Source organism: Procambarus clarkii, chromosome 71, assembly GCF_040958095.1.
Source record: "Procambarus clarkii isolate CNS0578487 chromosome 71, FALCON_Pclarkii_2.0, whole genome shotgun sequence".
Classification (NCBI taxonomy): Eukaryota; Metazoa; Arthropoda; class Malacostraca; order Decapoda; family Cambaridae; genus Procambarus; species Procambarus clarkii.
Window position 1 is genome coordinate 11,794,499 of NC_091220.1, and position 18,343 is coordinate 11,812,841.

The 18,343-nt window shown below is 38.1% G+C and overlaps 1 protein-coding gene across 1 annotated transcript in view; it reads right to left on the reverse strand.

Annotated features, from left to right (window-relative positions):
* The window catches only part of LOC123745535 (hemocytin), a 316,051-nt gene that overhangs the window by 9,754 nt on the left and 287,954 nt on the right, over window positions 1–18,343 (reverse strand). Inside the window, exons 88-95 of the mRNA XM_045726144.2 lie at window positions 18,079–18,301; window positions 16,205–16,354; window positions 15,717–15,823; window positions 9,934–10,149; window positions 5,388–5,567; window positions 3,204–3,299; window positions 1,661–1,813; window positions 1,108–1,259 (exon numbers count right to left, since the gene is read on the reverse strand). Coding sequence (XP_045582100.2) covers window positions 1,108–1,259; window positions 1,661–1,813; window positions 3,204–3,299; window positions 5,388–5,567; window positions 9,934–10,149; window positions 15,717–15,823; window positions 16,205–16,354; window positions 18,079–18,301 — 1,277 coding nt within the window. The remainder of the gene's footprint in view (window positions 1–1,107; window positions 1,260–1,660; window positions 1,814–3,203; window positions 3,300–5,387; window positions 5,568–9,933; window positions 10,150–15,716; window positions 15,824–16,204; window positions 16,355–18,078; window positions 18,302–18,343) is intronic.

Here is an 18,343-nt window from a genome sequence, read left to right on the forward strand (position 1 = left end):
GATCTTCTGTTATCATGGTTGTTGTATTGAGTGCATATTCTACTGCATTACTCCTTGTAATGATCCTCATATTGTGCTTCAGTGATCCAATGTATAACCCTGACATGTTTTCCTAATTGTACTTAGCATTCCTTGTTCATTATTGTGTATGGTTATTATCGTGTATTATTTTAATCTGCTCTTGGGTCAAAATTTCTTGCAATGTACCTGTAAGCATTTCTTTTCTTTTGACAATTTTACTATAATTATTCTGCTTGAAATTATCTGTACCTGTAAAGTAAAGCTGTAAAGTACCTGTTAAACACTTCTTGTCAATTTTACTCTTAATTCTCTAAAACTATCTGTTAGTTTAAGGATTTGTTATAAGGTTAGTTTAAGGACTTGCCGAAATGCTATGTGTGCTAGTGGCTGTATATAAATAAATAAATAAATAAATAAATAAATAAATAAATAAATAAATAAATATATATATCACCCCGGTATAGCTCTGGGGAGCCGAAGGGGCTCTCCACAGTAAAGTCAACCAAACCTTAGGAACAATCAGTAGAAACTTAACCTCGAGGAAAAGAAAGTGGTTGTTAAGATGTACCAATCAGTGGAGAACCTCATCTGGACTACTGTTTTCAAGCATGGAGACGTTACCTCCAAAAGAATGTAACTGCTTCGAAAAAATGTTTAGTGCATAGACACAAAAATCATTCCAGTACTAAGTCAATTCTCACACTAAGAAACACTGAGGGCCTCAAGACTAACAACAATACAAACCAGACAAGACAGAGCTGAACTCAATCAAGACCTTTAAAATATTGAACAAATTGTTAGATATTAGTCCAGAACATTTCTTTAAAAGGTTCAATGCAACAATCACACAAGGGCCAACAATTTGAACCTCAATAAGACACAATGTAGGACACACAACTGCAGATAAATTTTTCTCCATGAAATTGTCACAGCCATAAATGCCAAGACCGTGATCCAGTTCAAAATTCACCTGGAATATTTTTTTCATGAACAGTGAGTGAGTGGCCATGTTCTGTCCTCGACAAACATGGCCACTAGAGACCACTCTTGGAAAAATTCAGGTAAATACAGGTTTTTCAAATTTACCTGAAAGGTAATGGTGGAGCATATGTTGAACCCAGGTCACACTTTGTGACACAATTTGTCTCCTTCTCCCTACGAGTAGCATTTTGATCTGCACCGGCTTCACAGGTGATAGTCGCACAATTGTCCTGGGGGTCTTGAACACTTTCCCCAATCTGTCAGAGAAAAAGTATGGTAATAGAGTATATAAATATGAAAAATATAAAAATTAAAGGTTCATTTAATATTAAAATACACTCAGTAACATGGAGTAATTATTTTACAGTACTGTATAGACAAAGTTATTTACACAATACTAATGTGCAAGAATGCTGTGATCCCTCAGTCAATAAAGTTTGAAGTGTAAAAATATATATATATATATATATATATATATATATATATATATATATATATATATATATATATATATATATATATATATATATATATATATATATATATATATATATATATATATGTATATATATATATATATATATATATGTATATATATATATATATATATATATATATATATATATATATCTATCGAGTACAAAAAACTTCAACTTACAGGGATGTGAATGCCATCTAAAAGGCAAGTGACACGGGTATAGAGAGAGCAGCACTCTCCAGGCACTTTGCTCTCCTCAAATACATATTTCTTTAGATCGTCTTCGCTTGGTTTGGAACACTGAACATCTACAGCCTGGATCTGAATCTGGTCCTGAAAATACAATACTGTATTGAATTGCCATATTAAACTTTAAAAACCATTAAACACAAATAGCGTAATAAAATATATAATGTAAACAATTAAATCAGTAGGTGTAAAAGTTATTTATTATACAACTTTGAAATAATACAAGTAAGATACAAGTCAGTAATTACATTAGCAGATGGCACAACAGAAGGAATACAGAATTATATGAACATGTTTGCTGATGATGCTAAGATACTAGGGGAAGATAAGAAACTTAAGATGATTGTCATGCCCTTCAAAATGACTTGGACAAAATAAGTGTATGGAGCACCACTTCACAAATAGAATTTAATGTGAATAAATGATATGTTATGGAATGTGGAATAGGAGAATACTGACCTCACACAACCTACAAATTATGTAAAAAAGCTTAAAAAAATTATAATAAAGAAAGAGAGCTAGGGGTGGTTCTGGACAGAAAACTATCACCTGAGGACCACATAAAGAACATTGTGCAAACATCCTATGCTATGCTTTCCAATTACAGAATTGCTTTTAACAACATGGATGGTGAAATACTGTACTATGGAAATTGCTCACGATCTTTGTGAGACCAAAGCTGGAATATGCAGCGGTTGTGTGGTGCCCATATTTTTTTTTTTTTTTTTTTTTTTTTTTTTTTTTTTTTTTTTTTGATATATACACAAGAGTTGTTACATTCTTGTAGAGCCACTAGTACGTGTAGCGTTTCGGGCAGGTCCCTTGAATACGATCCCCTGCCGCGAAGATTCGTTTTTTCATCCAAGTACACATTTTACTGTTGCGTTAAACAGAGGCTACAGTTTAGGAATTGCGCCCAGTAAATCCTCCCCGGCCAGGATACGAACCCATGACATAGCGCTCGCGGAACACCAGGCGAGTGTCTTACCACTACACCACGGAGACTGTTTCTTAATCTTAAGAAGCACATCAACAAATTGGAAAAGGTGCAAAGACATGCCACTAAGTGGCTCCCAGAACTGAAGGACAAGAGCTATGAGAAGAGGTTAGAGGAATTAAATATTCAAAAAACTAAAAGATAGAAGAAAAAAAAGAGACGATATAATCACTATGTACAAAATACTAATGGAAATGACAGAACTGATAGGGAAGAATTCCTGAGCCCTGGAACTTCAAGAACAAGAGGTCCTATATTTAAGCTGACTAAACAAAGCTGCCAAAGAAATATAAGAAAGTTCGCGTTCTCAAACAGAGTGGTAGACGGATGGAATAAGTTAAATGAGAAAGTAGTGAAGGCCAAAACTCTCAGTAGTGTCAAAGCATTATATGACAATGATGGGAAGACAGGACACCTCGAGCATCCTGTAACTACACTTAATTAATTACATTTGGGTAATTACTAAAGTTAACTCACATGTTTATCTGTTGAGCAAGTATAGGTGGTGCACAGGTCCTCGGAGACCCAGGTTGCATTCACAGGCTTCACTTCACCTTCCACAACACAGGCAACCTGAGGAAGAATCACTCGCTAACATAGCAACACGCTCGGGAATTTTGTTTAATTAACACTGCATAAAAAGCGCAGACATAAATCAATAATGTAGTTTCTAGTATGTTCATTCTCTCTCCTTCAAGTGTAAATTAAGATTTTAGTGGAATATGAAAGATGTAAAGCATTATAAGGACCACATTCCTAAATTACAAATTAAATGGAAGTTAATAGGCTGGACATTTAAATGGGGCAAAATAATAAGAAGCCCTTCTGTCCATACATTCAAATTGTAAAGTTTATATAAAATATATTGCAGCATTTTTCAGCTATGCATTCAAAGTGTCAATTATCCAAAAATTTATAGAATTCGTTCACATACTTTATTACCCCATTTGTTTTGCAAAAAAGAAGTAAGAAGCAGCAATCAGAGTATAAGGCAGCAAAACACCTTCTCGGGAAACAGAATGAAACGACTCCAACTGCCCTTCTCATTATTCCTAAACATCTACAAATTGCAGGTATTCTCAATTCCTCAAAAACCTGCAAACATTAAACCACTTTTCTAAATATCATCCCTGAGAGGTGCTTTACAGTCTAATAGCCTAATATTTAAGTCACTTTGCACATATTTGTGGAGAGCCCCCTCTGGTTCCCTGGAGCTATATCGGGCTGATATGCATATATTAGACCATGGCATTAGTCAATTCGATTGGAGCATGCGGGTCCGACAGAACGTATGCCACGCTCCCAAAGAAAAGAAAGGACAATAACCAAGGGGCAGACCCCCCACCTGGCAACAAACAAAAAGAAAAAGAAAAACCCTGCAAAAGTACGTCTCCAGGAGGAACAAAACCGGCCGCTGTGATAATAGGTGACAAGCTGCACAGTACCTTGTGCCCCTACTAGTGAGGATACTACTCCCTTGTGCCCTACTAGTGAGGATACTACTCCCTTGTGCCCTACTAGTGAGGATACTACTCCCTTGTGCCCTACTAGTGAGGATACTACTCCCTTGTGCCCTACTAGTGAGGATACTACTCCCTTGTGCCCTACTAGTGAGGATACTACTCCCTACCCAAGGTCAAACAGCAGCAATGAAAACCCCAGCGGACCTCAAGGTCGGGCAATCATCAAGCAACATAAAATCCCTACAGCGGTAGTCTCCAAATGACTTGAAAAAGGGGTTGCCTTTTTCAAGTCATTTCATCTGGGGCAACCACCCCCCCAGAGCAACCAACCCCGGGGCAACCAACCCCAGGGCAACCACCCTTGAGGCAACTACCCCCGGGGTAGTCACATAAAAGTTTTTGTATTTTTCCCCCGTGATCAGGGAATGCATAACAATATTAGGACATTGTTTTTTATGCACACCTGAGTGTTGCTGGGTGTAAACAGTACTCGCCAGTGTACAGATTCCTGAGCCTACTGGGCTCTATCATATCTATATTTGAAACTGTGTATGGAGTCAGCCTCCACCACATCCAGCACAGTGGCACATCCCAGGAGTTAAGAAGCCCTCAACACATCATGAATATCTAGATAAGTATTCAGGTGGTTCAATGAGGGAGGAAGTCCATTCAATATAATTAATTAGACCTGAGGATTGGCTGTTTTACTGCTATGTGAACAGCGGTATCAGGTGAAAAGAAACATTGCCCAAATGCTTGTATCCTACCATGAGATTTGAACACAGACCCTTTCAACTATGACCCGAACTTACCTAGTACCTTACTCTCTGAAAATATAAATATAATATAATTTCTTATTATCACCACTTTACCCTAATGGTAATACAGTAAATATATAAACTTTCAAATTAATCTTATCAGCTTTAAGACTTGCTCGATATGCTGTGTGTTGTGGTGGCTTGCATGAAGGGATGTAAACAAATCTGTACAATTACAATGACACAAATGTTTTTGCTTTGGTTATATTAAGTAGGGATGCATTTATGAAACATACAACACTGGAAAATAATAGGTCAAATATAATATTTCCAAACAACTTTGTTAACTCCCAATTTCAATTCATTCCAGATTTCAATACTATTTAAGCCTGAGCTGTAATGTTGTTTGGTGAAAGAAGAAGGAAAGTAAGAGTTGGTACCTGGACACACTCTCCACAGCACTGTTGAGGGTAGAGAGGCGACGGTTCATATTCCCAGCCTGCAGGGCACGATTCATCACACGAGTAGATCTTTTCTATTTTATCCACCTTGCCTTCTGTGGTCTTCACGCATTCAACACTTCGACATGCATTCAGCGGGTCACTGAATGTCTCCCCAATCTGAGGAAATATTAGCTCTAATATTAAAAAATTAAATAATATAGAAATAATGCACAATGCACATAATGTACAAGCCATAATGGAGGGGGTGATCAGGATATTAAGTTAAATAACTAATAGTTGAAAGTACACACACAGAGACTATACAAATACATTCATATAAAATTAACCCAAAAATACATAACACAGAATTAACACACATACAGAGGAGATGCAAATAGAAACTGATAATATGAATTAGGCTACACAGAGAGCTGCAAGAAAAAATTCCTTCAGTTTAGGGCATTAGTGAGTGGAATACCTTAGAGAAAGATGCATCAGAGACAAACAATACATGGATTCATACGTAATATGAAAACTACTAACTATCGGGTTAGGGAGGAAACACACCAATCAATTAGTAGTAATAAGACAGCCCAGGAGCTAGAGTTTGTTCCCTCCCCCCCCATGCTCAACTGGGCGAAGTACACACATGAAGCTTTTTCCCGACAAACACAAATACTTTATCACATCACAGAAAAAGGTGACACCCCTAATGATAACACTTGCATCAGAGGAACTCCAGGATATTTCACAATCCCTAAGTATTGTAGTACAGGTTGATGATAGTGAGTGGTGTCCCAAGGAACATAAAGTTGTAGTGCTTTAGAAAAAGAGGTGAGATAACACGCAATGTGTAAAGTGAAGTGAAAAATTGTATGAGAAAAAGTGACCCTAGTGTTTACAGTGCAGACAACATTCAAGATGTCTACCACCAGCAAGAAGGAAAACAAAACAGAGCTTGATTTTGGGGGTTTTAATGAAGAAAGCATTGATATAAGCAATCTACACAACAAATTGGCAAAGTTAGATATTATAGTGAACTATCATGTAGAAATAATCAGCAAATTGAAAGAGAGTAATGAGCACTTGAGTGGCAAGGTTTTAGGTCTTGAGGGGTTAGTGAAAGACTTATGCAAGGACAAGAATTAATTGGAAACAAATTGCAAAGCCATGGAAGAGGAAAATAAACTCTTAAACATAGCTTTGAATGAATTTAAAGCAAATTTAAACTTAAATGACTACAATAGGTTAGGCAAGGAAATTCAACAGGAAAAACAGCTTTTGTCAGTACAGATGGAGGAAGTTACACAGGGAATAGAACAATGCAAGAAAGATATGCAACTCACTTATGCACAAGTGGCCAAGGAGAAGGAAAAATAGAAGAAACAGTAAAGGAAGCCAAACACTGCAGCAACCAGGATAAAACAAACATTAGGCTGGAAGTCTGAAAGGAACTGGCATCAAATCCTAAATTGGTGCAAAACACAGTTGATCGAAGTAAGTCTCTGATAATTTTTGGTTGCAAAGAAAAGGAGATAACATCCAGGCCAGAAAGAGCTGTAGAAGAAGAGAAAGTAGTAGATAAACTTGTTGGCCTCGTAGAAGGTCTTACTACCATAGAGAATGTCTGCAACTACAGAAGGATTGGAAAGTACGTAAAAGGGAAAGATCGACCTTTGAGGATCACCCTGAACGGTGTCAAACAGATGGAAGAAGTATTAAGGAATGCTAGAAAATTACTAAGTCATGCGGTAGGAAAAGTATGGTCGTTAAGACAAGATCTTTCAAAAGAAGACAGAGAGAAGCTGAAACTGAACCTCGCTGAGGCAAAATTTTTAAATGAGAGCAGGAATAAACAAGAAATCAATTCTTTTTTTCTACAAAGTGATAGGGGTAGGCAGACCAGTAAAGTGGTACATAAAGGCAAACCAACAAAAGGATTAGAGAGAGGGGAAGTGAAGAATAAGGAGAGGGGGAACAAGTTCCTAAAGATTGCATACACCAACATAGATGGAGTGAGATCAAAGATATTGGAGTTAAGTGATGTAATACAGCTGCAGACACCAGACATTGTTGCACTCACGAAGACAAAACTTAAAGATGATATTTTAAATGAGGTCATATTCCCAAGGGGCTACTCAGTTTGGAGACGGGAAAAAAAAATTAGGAAAGGCGGTGGCGTTGCTGTGCTGGTGAAAGAACACCTAAAGGCAAGTGAAATAATAATTGCCAATCGACAAGAAGTTGACATAATAGCACTAGAGATCTGCAATCAGGATGATAAATTAACAATCATAAATGCATATAGTCCACCGCCAAGCAACACATGGACAAAGGAGGAGCTAGATAATAAATGAGAGGGTCTTATAACAATAATAAGAGAAATTGTAGTGAGAGCTGATAAAGATAGATCAAGACTGTTGGTAGTTGGCGACTTCAACTTAAAATCCACTGACTGGGAGGCATATGAAGCTGGAATAGAGGATTTTTGGACTTGTAGATTCATAAACCTCATCCTGGAAACATTCATGTTTCAACATGTTAAACAAGCTACGAGAATGAGGGAAAGGGATGTTCCCTCCATGTTGGATTTAATATTTTCCAGGAAAGAGGAAGAGATATTTGACATTCAGTACCTCCCTCCCTTGGGTAAAAGTGACCATGTCTTTTTGGGAATAAAGTATGCAATGCGTAATAATCTGAAAGAAAATGAGGTTGAAGCAGTTGAAAAGCCTGATTTCAGGAGAGGTCATTATGTGAAACTCAGACATTTCTTTAAGGAATTTGACTGGAAAGACTTGCTGTTAGGACATGAGGTAAATAAGATGTATGTCAAGTTTTGTGAAATATATGATAAAGGCACAAAAAAATTTATACCAAAGCAGAGATGCAGAATTAGGACACAGGATTGGTTCGACAGAAATTGCGAGAGGGCCAGAGACCAAAAGACACAAAAATGGAATCAATATAGGAAGAGGCCAAACCCCCAAACATACCGGCGATACAAAGATGCGAGAAACAACTACACGGCAGTGTAGGCCAGTGTAGGCCAAAACCATCAGTAATTTCAAAGCGTTATATGACAAAGAGTGCTGGGAAGATGGGACACCACGAGTGTAGCTCTCATCCTGTAACTATACTTAGGTAATTACACTTAGGTAATTACATACGGACAATGAAGTGAGTTAACAAATCAAACTATAGCCACAAAAGAAAGAACAGCACTCAACTTTAAAACGTAAGTGGAGAAATTGATGAGACAAAATTACAGAACCCTTCACTGTCTACAGTATACAAGTCCTTATCTAGATAAGGTAGCTGTTAGGTACAAACACATGACAAAATATGCACTCTGATATCATTACCTCTTCCAAATTTTTGCAAGGAAAATGCTTCATTAGTGTTATTCTAAAATAATTAAGTTCTTGTTCAAGGGGGGTTATTTTTTATACTGTATAATTTAATCCCCATAAAAATGACTGCTGTACAAGTGAACCTTGTGTAAAGTCTGGGTTAGGGTCCTGATTATCACATCATTAACTGAAACACACAAAGAAATCCCACTAATGTGATGCATTGATGAGAAAATCAATTGGAGTAATGCAATGACTCAAACCAGCTATCTGGATATTTCCAGCTATGCACCTTACCCCTGGACCACAACATGGTAAAGGTTATACAACCCAGGATTCCACTGAATCCACAGGAAGTCTGGAGGCCCAACTGAAGCCAGTCCACATTTTACATATAATGCCCCATGCACTCTGGTGTAGGTAAAGGCATTCATCAACCATTAACTTCATTCAAATACACAAAGAAATCACACTAGTGTGATATATGAATGAGAAAATAAATTGGAACAATGAAGTAACTTGAATGAGTGATCTGGATACTCCTAGTCATGCACCTTAACCTTGGTTTCAGTCACTGCATTGCTGCAATTGATTTTCTCATTGGTGTATCACATTACTGTAATTTATTTGTGTATTTGAAAGGAGCATATGGTTGACTAACTCCTTTACCTACACCAGAGGTGCCTGGAGGCTATATGTAAAACTTGGACTGGTTCAGTAGGGGCCTCGATGTCCTACAGATTCAGTGGAACCCCAGGTTGTATAACCAACATGTCATGATATACGAGTAAGGTGCATGGCTGGGAGTACCCAGATCACTGTTATGAGTCGCCACATTGCTTCAACTGATTTTCTCTTTAACTGAAACAACATTAAGTGAATCTGAAAACTTTTAGCTAACATTAGTTTCTGTAAACAAATTAATTTTTAGTATAAATAGAGTAAGACAACATTTAAGTTAGATTTCATATACAGTATGTTTTATATATGTACCGTAGGTTTTTCATACTGTTTTATTTATCCATGTTGGGAAACTTAGGAAAACAGGACTGTTTGTGCCTGATGCTATGGAAGGTTTAAATTTATTCATTTTTCTCGCAACGTAAAATCAAAATGACATTAACTGAGGTCACATAATATGAGGTTCACCTGAGTACTGAAACTATTATAAGATGGCAGAAATTACTTACCTTAATAACTTCATAGTCATCAATACATGCAGTTCTGGTTACTGTAGGGCAGCATTGACCTGGTGTTTCTACACTCTCCAGTTCGTAACGACCACGGTCAGGATGACTGTCAAGAGTTGGGCACGTTTGCTTGGTACACTGATGTCGTGGGTGTCCTTCACTTTCTTGTAAACATTTACAATTCAAACACAAGCCATCTTCCCAGCTCTCATTAACCTGTGAAGATATGCCACAACTTAATTTTGTATCAGGAACAATTTGACACAAATTTTATGAAGTCTGGATAAATAAAATACTGTATAACTAAAATAAATAAGAAGGGAGACTGTCGTAGGCTGGTCAGGGTTGACCCCATTAAAAGGGCATCAGCTCCCATGGTAACCCCTGTGAAATCACTGGCGATGAGATGTGGCTAGCCAGGACCCTAAAATTTCATGATTTAAAGCCACCATGTAATTAATTATATATATATATATATATATATATATATATATATATATATATATATATATATATATATATATATATATATATATATATATATATATATATATATATATATATATATATATATATATATATATATATATATATATATATATATATATATATATATATATATATATATATATATATATATATATATATATATATATATATATATATATATATATATATATATATATATATATATATATATATATATATATATATATATATATATATATATATATATATATATATATATATATATATATATATATATATATATATATATATATATATATATATATATATATATATATATATATATATATATATATATATATATATATATATATATATATATATATGTATGTTGTACCTAGTAGCCAGAACGGACTTCTCAGCCTACTATGCAAGGCCCGATTTGCCTAATAAGCCAAGTTTTCATGAATTAATATATTTTCTCTAATTTTTTTCTTATGAAATGATAAAGCTACCCATTTCATTATGTATGAGGTCAATTTTTTTTTATTGGAGTTAAAATTAACGTAGATATATGACCGAACCTAACCAACCCTACCTAACCTAACCTAACCTATCTTTATAGGTTAGGTTAGGTAGCCGAAAAAGTTAGGTTAGGTAGGTTAGGTAGTCGAAAAACAATTAATTCATGAAAAGTTAGCTTATTAGGCAAATCGGGCTTTGCATAGTAGGCAGAGAAGTGCATTCTGGCTACTAGGTATGACATACATACATACATACATACATATATATATATATATATATATATATATATATATATATATATATATATATATATATATATATATATATATATTATTATATATATATATATATATATATATATATATATATATATATATATATATATATATATATATATATAAATAAAATTCCATGCATATATATAAGGTTGCCATGCAACCTCCGAAGAGTCAACTAACACAACACTTATACTCCCTATTAGACTGTTTTACAGGAACATCTTTTTGACGGCTCATAAAACGGAGGAAAGGGTCTTGAAAGACATTATTGATAAAAACGTTATCCCTACAGACAAAAATTAGAAAATACAATTGACAATCTACACCAAAAACAAAAAATGGCCAACTCATGAAAAACTCTCCAGACACCAAACAGATTGCCTTGAAGCAGGCGATGAGTCACAATAACATGGCAAAAGTATGTTGACCAGACCACACACTAGAAGGTGAAGGGATGACGATGTTTCGGTCCGTCCTGGACCTGGACCGACCAGGGAGCCGGTCGGCCGAGCGGACAGCACGCTGGACTTGTGATCCTGTGGTCCTGGGTTCGATCCCAGGCGCCGGCGAGAAACAATGGGCAGAGTTTCTTTCATCCTATGTCCCTGTTACCTAGCAGTAAAATAGGTACCTGGGTGTTAGTCAGCTGTCACGGGCTGCTTCCTGGGGGTGGAGGCCTGGTCGAGGACCGGGCCGCAGGGACACTAAAAAGCCCCGAAATCATCTCAAGATAACTCAAGATAACCTCAAGATTCTCAAGTCGATTGACAATCGACTTGAGAATGGTCCAGGACGGACCGAAACGTCATCGTCCCTTCACCTTCTAGTGTGTGGTCTGGTCAACAGATTGCCTTGAAGGAAACCAACGTCGTCTCTGCCTTCACATGCCCGCTTGGGGACTGTATGCTCCAAAGAACTCAGTATATAGGCAACACAACAACGTCTTTTTCTAGGCGATTAACTATGCACAAACAACAAGGCTCCATCAAGGAACATATAACCTCTTCTCACAACCAGAGCATCACCAAAAAAATCTTAACAAGCAACACAGAAACCATTGATAAATAGAGCGATAGCAGGAGACTCGACATCAGCGAGGCGTTACACATCAAAAAGTCAACACCAGCAATCAACAGCCAATTAATGCACAACAATATTCTACCCACTTCAAGACTCCATACCAATATAGAAGCATCAAGAGGAAGTATGGGCCAATAGGCCCTTTGCAGTTATTGCAGGGAAATTTATTTATTTATTTATTTATATATATACAAGAAGGTACATTGGGATTGTGAGGATACATAGCATAGTAATTACAATCTTGTAAAGCCACTAGTACGCGCAGCATTTCGGGCAGGTCCTTAATCTAAGAAAATTTTAAGTAGGTAAATACTTGCAAAATTTACAAAAAATGATAACAGTTACAAAGCAAGAAAAAAAAATAAAAGATGATAAAAAATTGTAGGTATATTAAAGCACATAGGTAGCTCAGATTGATTGCAATGACAGCTTGAATGGTAGTTTAACAAAAACTAGTAGGCACAATACAGCATATGGCTAGCACATAAAAGAAGACAGCAATGAACACAATGATAAAGTTGTTTGGGTTAAGTACATAAAGATTGGGAGATTGGGTAACACTAGATACAGAGCAAATTTAAAGCTCAGTGTAGGAAACTACAAAGATGAAATTAGGTACTTTTTGCTTTTGTTTTTAAATGAGGCAAAAGTTTGACAGCTTTTCAATTCACTAGGGAGTGAGTTCCATAGACTAGGTCCCTTAATTTGCATAGAGTGTTTACAAAGATTAAGTTTGACCCTGGGGATATCAAAGAGATATTTATTTCTGGTGTGGTGATAATGGGTCCTATTACATCTGTCCAGGGAGAGTTTCAGAGCATGGTTTGCATTTAAGAATAGGGTTTTGTAAATGTAGTTGACACAAGAGAATGTGTGGAGGGAGTTAATATTTAGCAAGTTTAGGGATTTAAACAAGGGAGCTGAGTGTTGTCTGAAAGCAGAGTTTGTTATTATTCTGATAGCAGAATTTTTGCTGGGTGATGATGGGCTTAAAGTGGTTTGCAGAGGTTGAACCCCATGCACAGATACCATAATTAAGATAGGGGTAGATTAGTGCATAATATAGTGAGAGGAGAGCAGAGTTAGGCACATAATATCTTATTTTAGAGAGTATACCAACTGTTTTAGAGACTTTCTTAGTTATGTGTTGAATATGGGTGCTGAAATTGAGTCTCTTGTCTCTTGAAATGAAGCGCAAGACTGAAGCCAAGTCCCCACGGGCATGCAAATCCTCGGTCACCAGGGATGCAAAGGGAGGGAACCTGCACGTGAAGCCGCACCTGACTGACATCATAAGGAAAGAAGGGGGGCGAACACGGTCCGACAGAATGAATGCGCGGTCCGACAGAATGAATGCGAAGTCCCCAACGAAAAGAAAAGACAGTCTGCCAGCCAGAAAGACTCCGGCACCTCATAATGCACCCAATAAGGAAAAGAGGAGCCAAACTAAAAAGAAGAAGGCTTCATTATTGAGGCGTAATCTGGGTCTCGCAGGAGATAAGCCTCAAGGGCCTCCCATACCTTCCTCGGTGGGATGCTGGAAACTAAAATCCTCCGGAAGGAGGGAACCGAAGAACCCAAGGGAACTTTGAACTGAAGCCAGGGAGGAGTCGAACTCATACCAAAATTGTACAGGGAGAGGGATTAAAAAAAACCCTCCCCCTGTAACAACAAGCCCTATGCTGAGGGTACCAACACTCAAGCAGGGTCAATTGGGGCCCAAGCCCTCCCCAAGTCAATTTCTTCTCAGCCCCGGAATCCTCCACGTCAGGACCCCGGGGCCGAACCGTCCTCTAAACCCTCTGACTCTCTAGAAAAAACAGAGCCCACCGAAAAAGCAGGGATGAAGGGTGTCTGCTGGCGCAACCCAAAAGCTCCGGCAGGAGGAACAGGTTCGAATGCCTCCGCTGCCGATCCGGAAGTGGCAATCTCCAATGCCGCCCGAGTCTCACTACCAGTATAATCAAAGCGGAGCAGCTGCGGTGCATCCGGAACGGCAACCAACCTTGCCCATTACTGCAACCTAAACCTCGCATGCAACGCTAATGCTGTCTGCACCCAATTATCAGTTTCAGTGGACTGGGTGAATGGAGTACAAGCAAAAAACACCACTTGCAGGACTCCGGGTCAAAGGTGTCACCGACCCAACAGGCAGCGTGACGGAGGCAGACGGTGAGTGTCACCCTGAGACAAGGGGACAAAGCAACCTTCAAACTCGCATAAGGTGAGGTGGAACTCAAGAGGTCTCCTTCATTGGACCACTGAACCCCAATAGGGGTTTCCAGAACCCTTAGGCTGACTGCTAAGGGAAGCCCGGACAATCGGACTGGTAACCGATTATCCCAGAGCTACCAAGCAAACTAAAAGCTGAACCCCTGCGACATATGTGTAAGCACAGGGACCTAGTGGAGGGCCACCAAAATCCTATAAGTGGTCCTACCACCACACAAGGCAGACCCCCATCGGGCAAATCAAAACAAAAACCCAAAGAAGAAAACCCACAAAAGCACAACGTCTCCAGGGAAACAGAACTGATCGCAATGCGTATATCAGACAGCAGCACAGTACCTCACGCCCCAGCCAGCAACGAAACTACCTCCTACCCATGGGCAAACAGGAGTAAGAACCACCCCAGCTGTACCCCCAAGGGCGGGCACTCACCGAGCAGCGACAGAACCACATGGAGGTAGCTGCTCCTGAACAGCTTATGGAAGATAACCCTGAGGCCGCAAAGGCAGTACTTACGAGGCACCTAGGGAAGGTAGCCATAGGTGCATGCAGCCGCAGTACTCTTGTGTTACTTCTGGTTCACACACCACCAACACAGAGCAACAACACCGCTATGCAGCACTACGCAAAAAGTGGAGCCAGAGCGATCGACGGTCACCATCACAACAGTCTCTTGAACTGAGGAGAGTTGCCGGTGTGGAGGATTGGGATCCCCCGTCCCCCTCCCAGGGAGGGGGGGGGGGGGGTTTGCGCAGACTGATGCGCAGCGGTTATGGTAACGTCATGTTTGTTCCTCGTTTTTTATTTTGATTGGGAAGTTCTGTTTGCTAGTTTGGCTTTCGGTTTGCAATTTTTGACCAGCAGTAGTTTGTTTTGGAATTCCTACCTTTCTGGGTGCCTGACCTGGTAGATGGCAGACAAAGACTGCTTCCAATTACACAGGGATGTCTTTAGGCCATTGCTCCTCATGCCTCTCTTGAGGGGGGCCAGGTTCTGGCTCTGGTCCCCGGTAGGCCTAGAACTCCTTCGATTGACTGTTGCCACAGTCTAATATATACACATCAGCCCGGTATAGCTCCGGGGAGCCGAAGGGGCTTTCCACAGAAATGAACGTTATAATTAAAGCTTGACAGCTAACCATTGCCACATAAATAATCCAGGAATGATTATCGATAAGAAACAATATACTGTAATATTATATACCTTGTACAGTTTCTTCACGGGAACATCAGAAGTATTTGCTGGTTGTTGATTGCCAATGATATCAATGAGGTATTGGTGCTCATATATGCATGCATCTGCAGGATGATCTGGAGAACAAAGATCTCACATTAGACTTGTTGATATTACCATTATCTCAAATATACCACAATATAATTACAGTTATTAAAGCAAGAAACTAGAAATAATTTAAATCTTAAATTTGTTCATGTTATCATCAAAAACAAATCTTAAGAACACTTATTTACATTTCTTTCACTTCTTCTATTTCATCACCTAATCAACAGTATAAATACAGTCTTTTTGCAGATTATACACATTAATTAGGGAAGGATATCCCCCATAATATACAAAACAATCACAAAGAGTATTTGCAACATAAAGAAATCTAAAGCCCTAGCTATGGAAGGAATTTAATCCAAATTCATGAAGGAACTGAAAATGAAAGTGCTGTTTGAGAAAGAACATACCACACTTAGTCTTAGGGCAACACTCCTCCCCATTCAGCGGTTCTTCAGTCAGGGTGTGGAATTCCGGACAAGTGACCACTGGACACACTCCAGTACACTGTGTGATGTATCTGGCACAACACCCAGACTCATCTCGTATCCACTTCTCTCCTGTTGGATACAATTTAAGAGATACTGTATAATAGTTATGATTAAATGTTGTGTGTATATGTATGCATGCATGTGTATGTGTCCAGTAGCATGGTGGTCGCTGTAGTCTGCTGCCAACAAAATGGTCCTGGGTTTGATTCCAGGCTGGATGAGTCATTTAAGCATGTTTCTTTACACCCATTGCCTGTGTTTACCTAACAGTAAATAGGTACCTGGCAATTGTTGTTGGTGGCATTCTGGACAAATTCAGTCACTGGCCTAGGGAGGACCTCGATAAGCTTAACAGGCTTCCTGTTTCCAACAATGGGGAAATAATGTGTGATTAATGTGGTAGAAGATATACTGTACTGTGTACTCTTTATATAATTCATAACTCATGTTCTATTTTATACATACACACACCGAGATTTGCAGAGACTAGTGCCAGAGAAAGAGAGAGCTAAGCTATAGGGACAGGAAAGCCATTAAGCTGCAACTAACATTTATTAAACTAATTATTTGTAGATAGTATAGTGGGACTTGTGTTCATAAATATTACACTGGCAGCAATGACAAAATTGCAGGATAAATACTACTGCTAATTTCCAGATCCAGAATCTTTTGTAACAAATTAAATTGCAGTAATACAATACAGTACTTTATATTTTTGTAGGATATGAAGTAATCTTTTTATAATTTCTTCTATCTATAGCTTTAAATATCATTTCTAAAGAAGAAACTCATCAAATTATTTTTGTCTAATCATTTACAAAATGTGCACGAGGAAAGATTCAATTGTTTTAATTCATCAGCTTAAGGATTAAGATAACTCATTTTCAAACACACTATAGTACAAGAAAGATGGATAAGAAAAATTACAATTACGATACTAGTATATAAGATACTGGGGAGGGGGAGAGGAGATAGAAAAGATAGAAACAATATATTCCAAAAGAAGGGGAATAATAATGAGTCATAATTTTTTAACAAGGTTAATGCAGTTTTGGGTTGCATAGAGAAAGCCACATTTTCCCTCCGTGTTCACTGTGTCTGCTCAACATTCTAGTGGGGGCAGGGGCTCTGCCTCCTAAGAGGCAGTACCTGATACTACATGATGTGTCTTGCCCCTTAACAAAACTTTATCACTCATATATATAAGGACTTTCCTTTTGGCCCAGTTTTCTGTTGCAATCACCACCTCCCACCTTTGATGTGGTAGATGGTGTTTGCAATATAGATTGTGATTATCTGTACATTTTATACACAATACATAATTACACACACACCCCTTAAAGTGTTTATTACAACCCAGAAAATTCTCTTATGAAGTCATTGTAGGAAGAAGTCAATTAGGGAAGAACAGACATGCTTCAAACACTTTGCATTCAAATATTTGTGTAAAATCTGTAATGCAGGCAGACCTATTTGAATTATGACATAATATAACAAAATGTCTTGGCTAGATTCGTTGTGAATTTTAAAAGTTCTACATTAATAAACCCTTTTTCAGACAAACAGCTTTCATTTGGGTCCTCTCCTCCTAGTCCTACCCTTCAAATACCTTTCTTCGTCTACCATGTTGATACAGTACCACAAAGTATATTAAGTATGTTGTGATCATGTTCTGTCTTTCTTATTTCTCCAGCACTGTGAGATTTAATTCATGCAGACTGTTCTGATACCAAAGGTCAAGTGCATAACACATGATCTGAGTTACATTTGTGTGTTGTTCATATTTGTTTTACCTGGTTTAAGAGCATTATCATCAGGAGTAGACAAATATGGGCAGTCTTCTTGCTCCAGGCATACACAGGCATACTGAGGACACACGCCTGGTGCCTCTATGAGTTTCTGTCGCTGACCATATCCGCACCCATCTTTTGGCTCAACTGGTGGAGGACAATCTTCAGTAGGTTTCACTTTGCATTTCTTTCTTGGTCCACAGCATTCATCCCCAGTTCCGTTAACCTAGAGTATTGATAAGCAAGTACATTAAAATTATGTACTGAA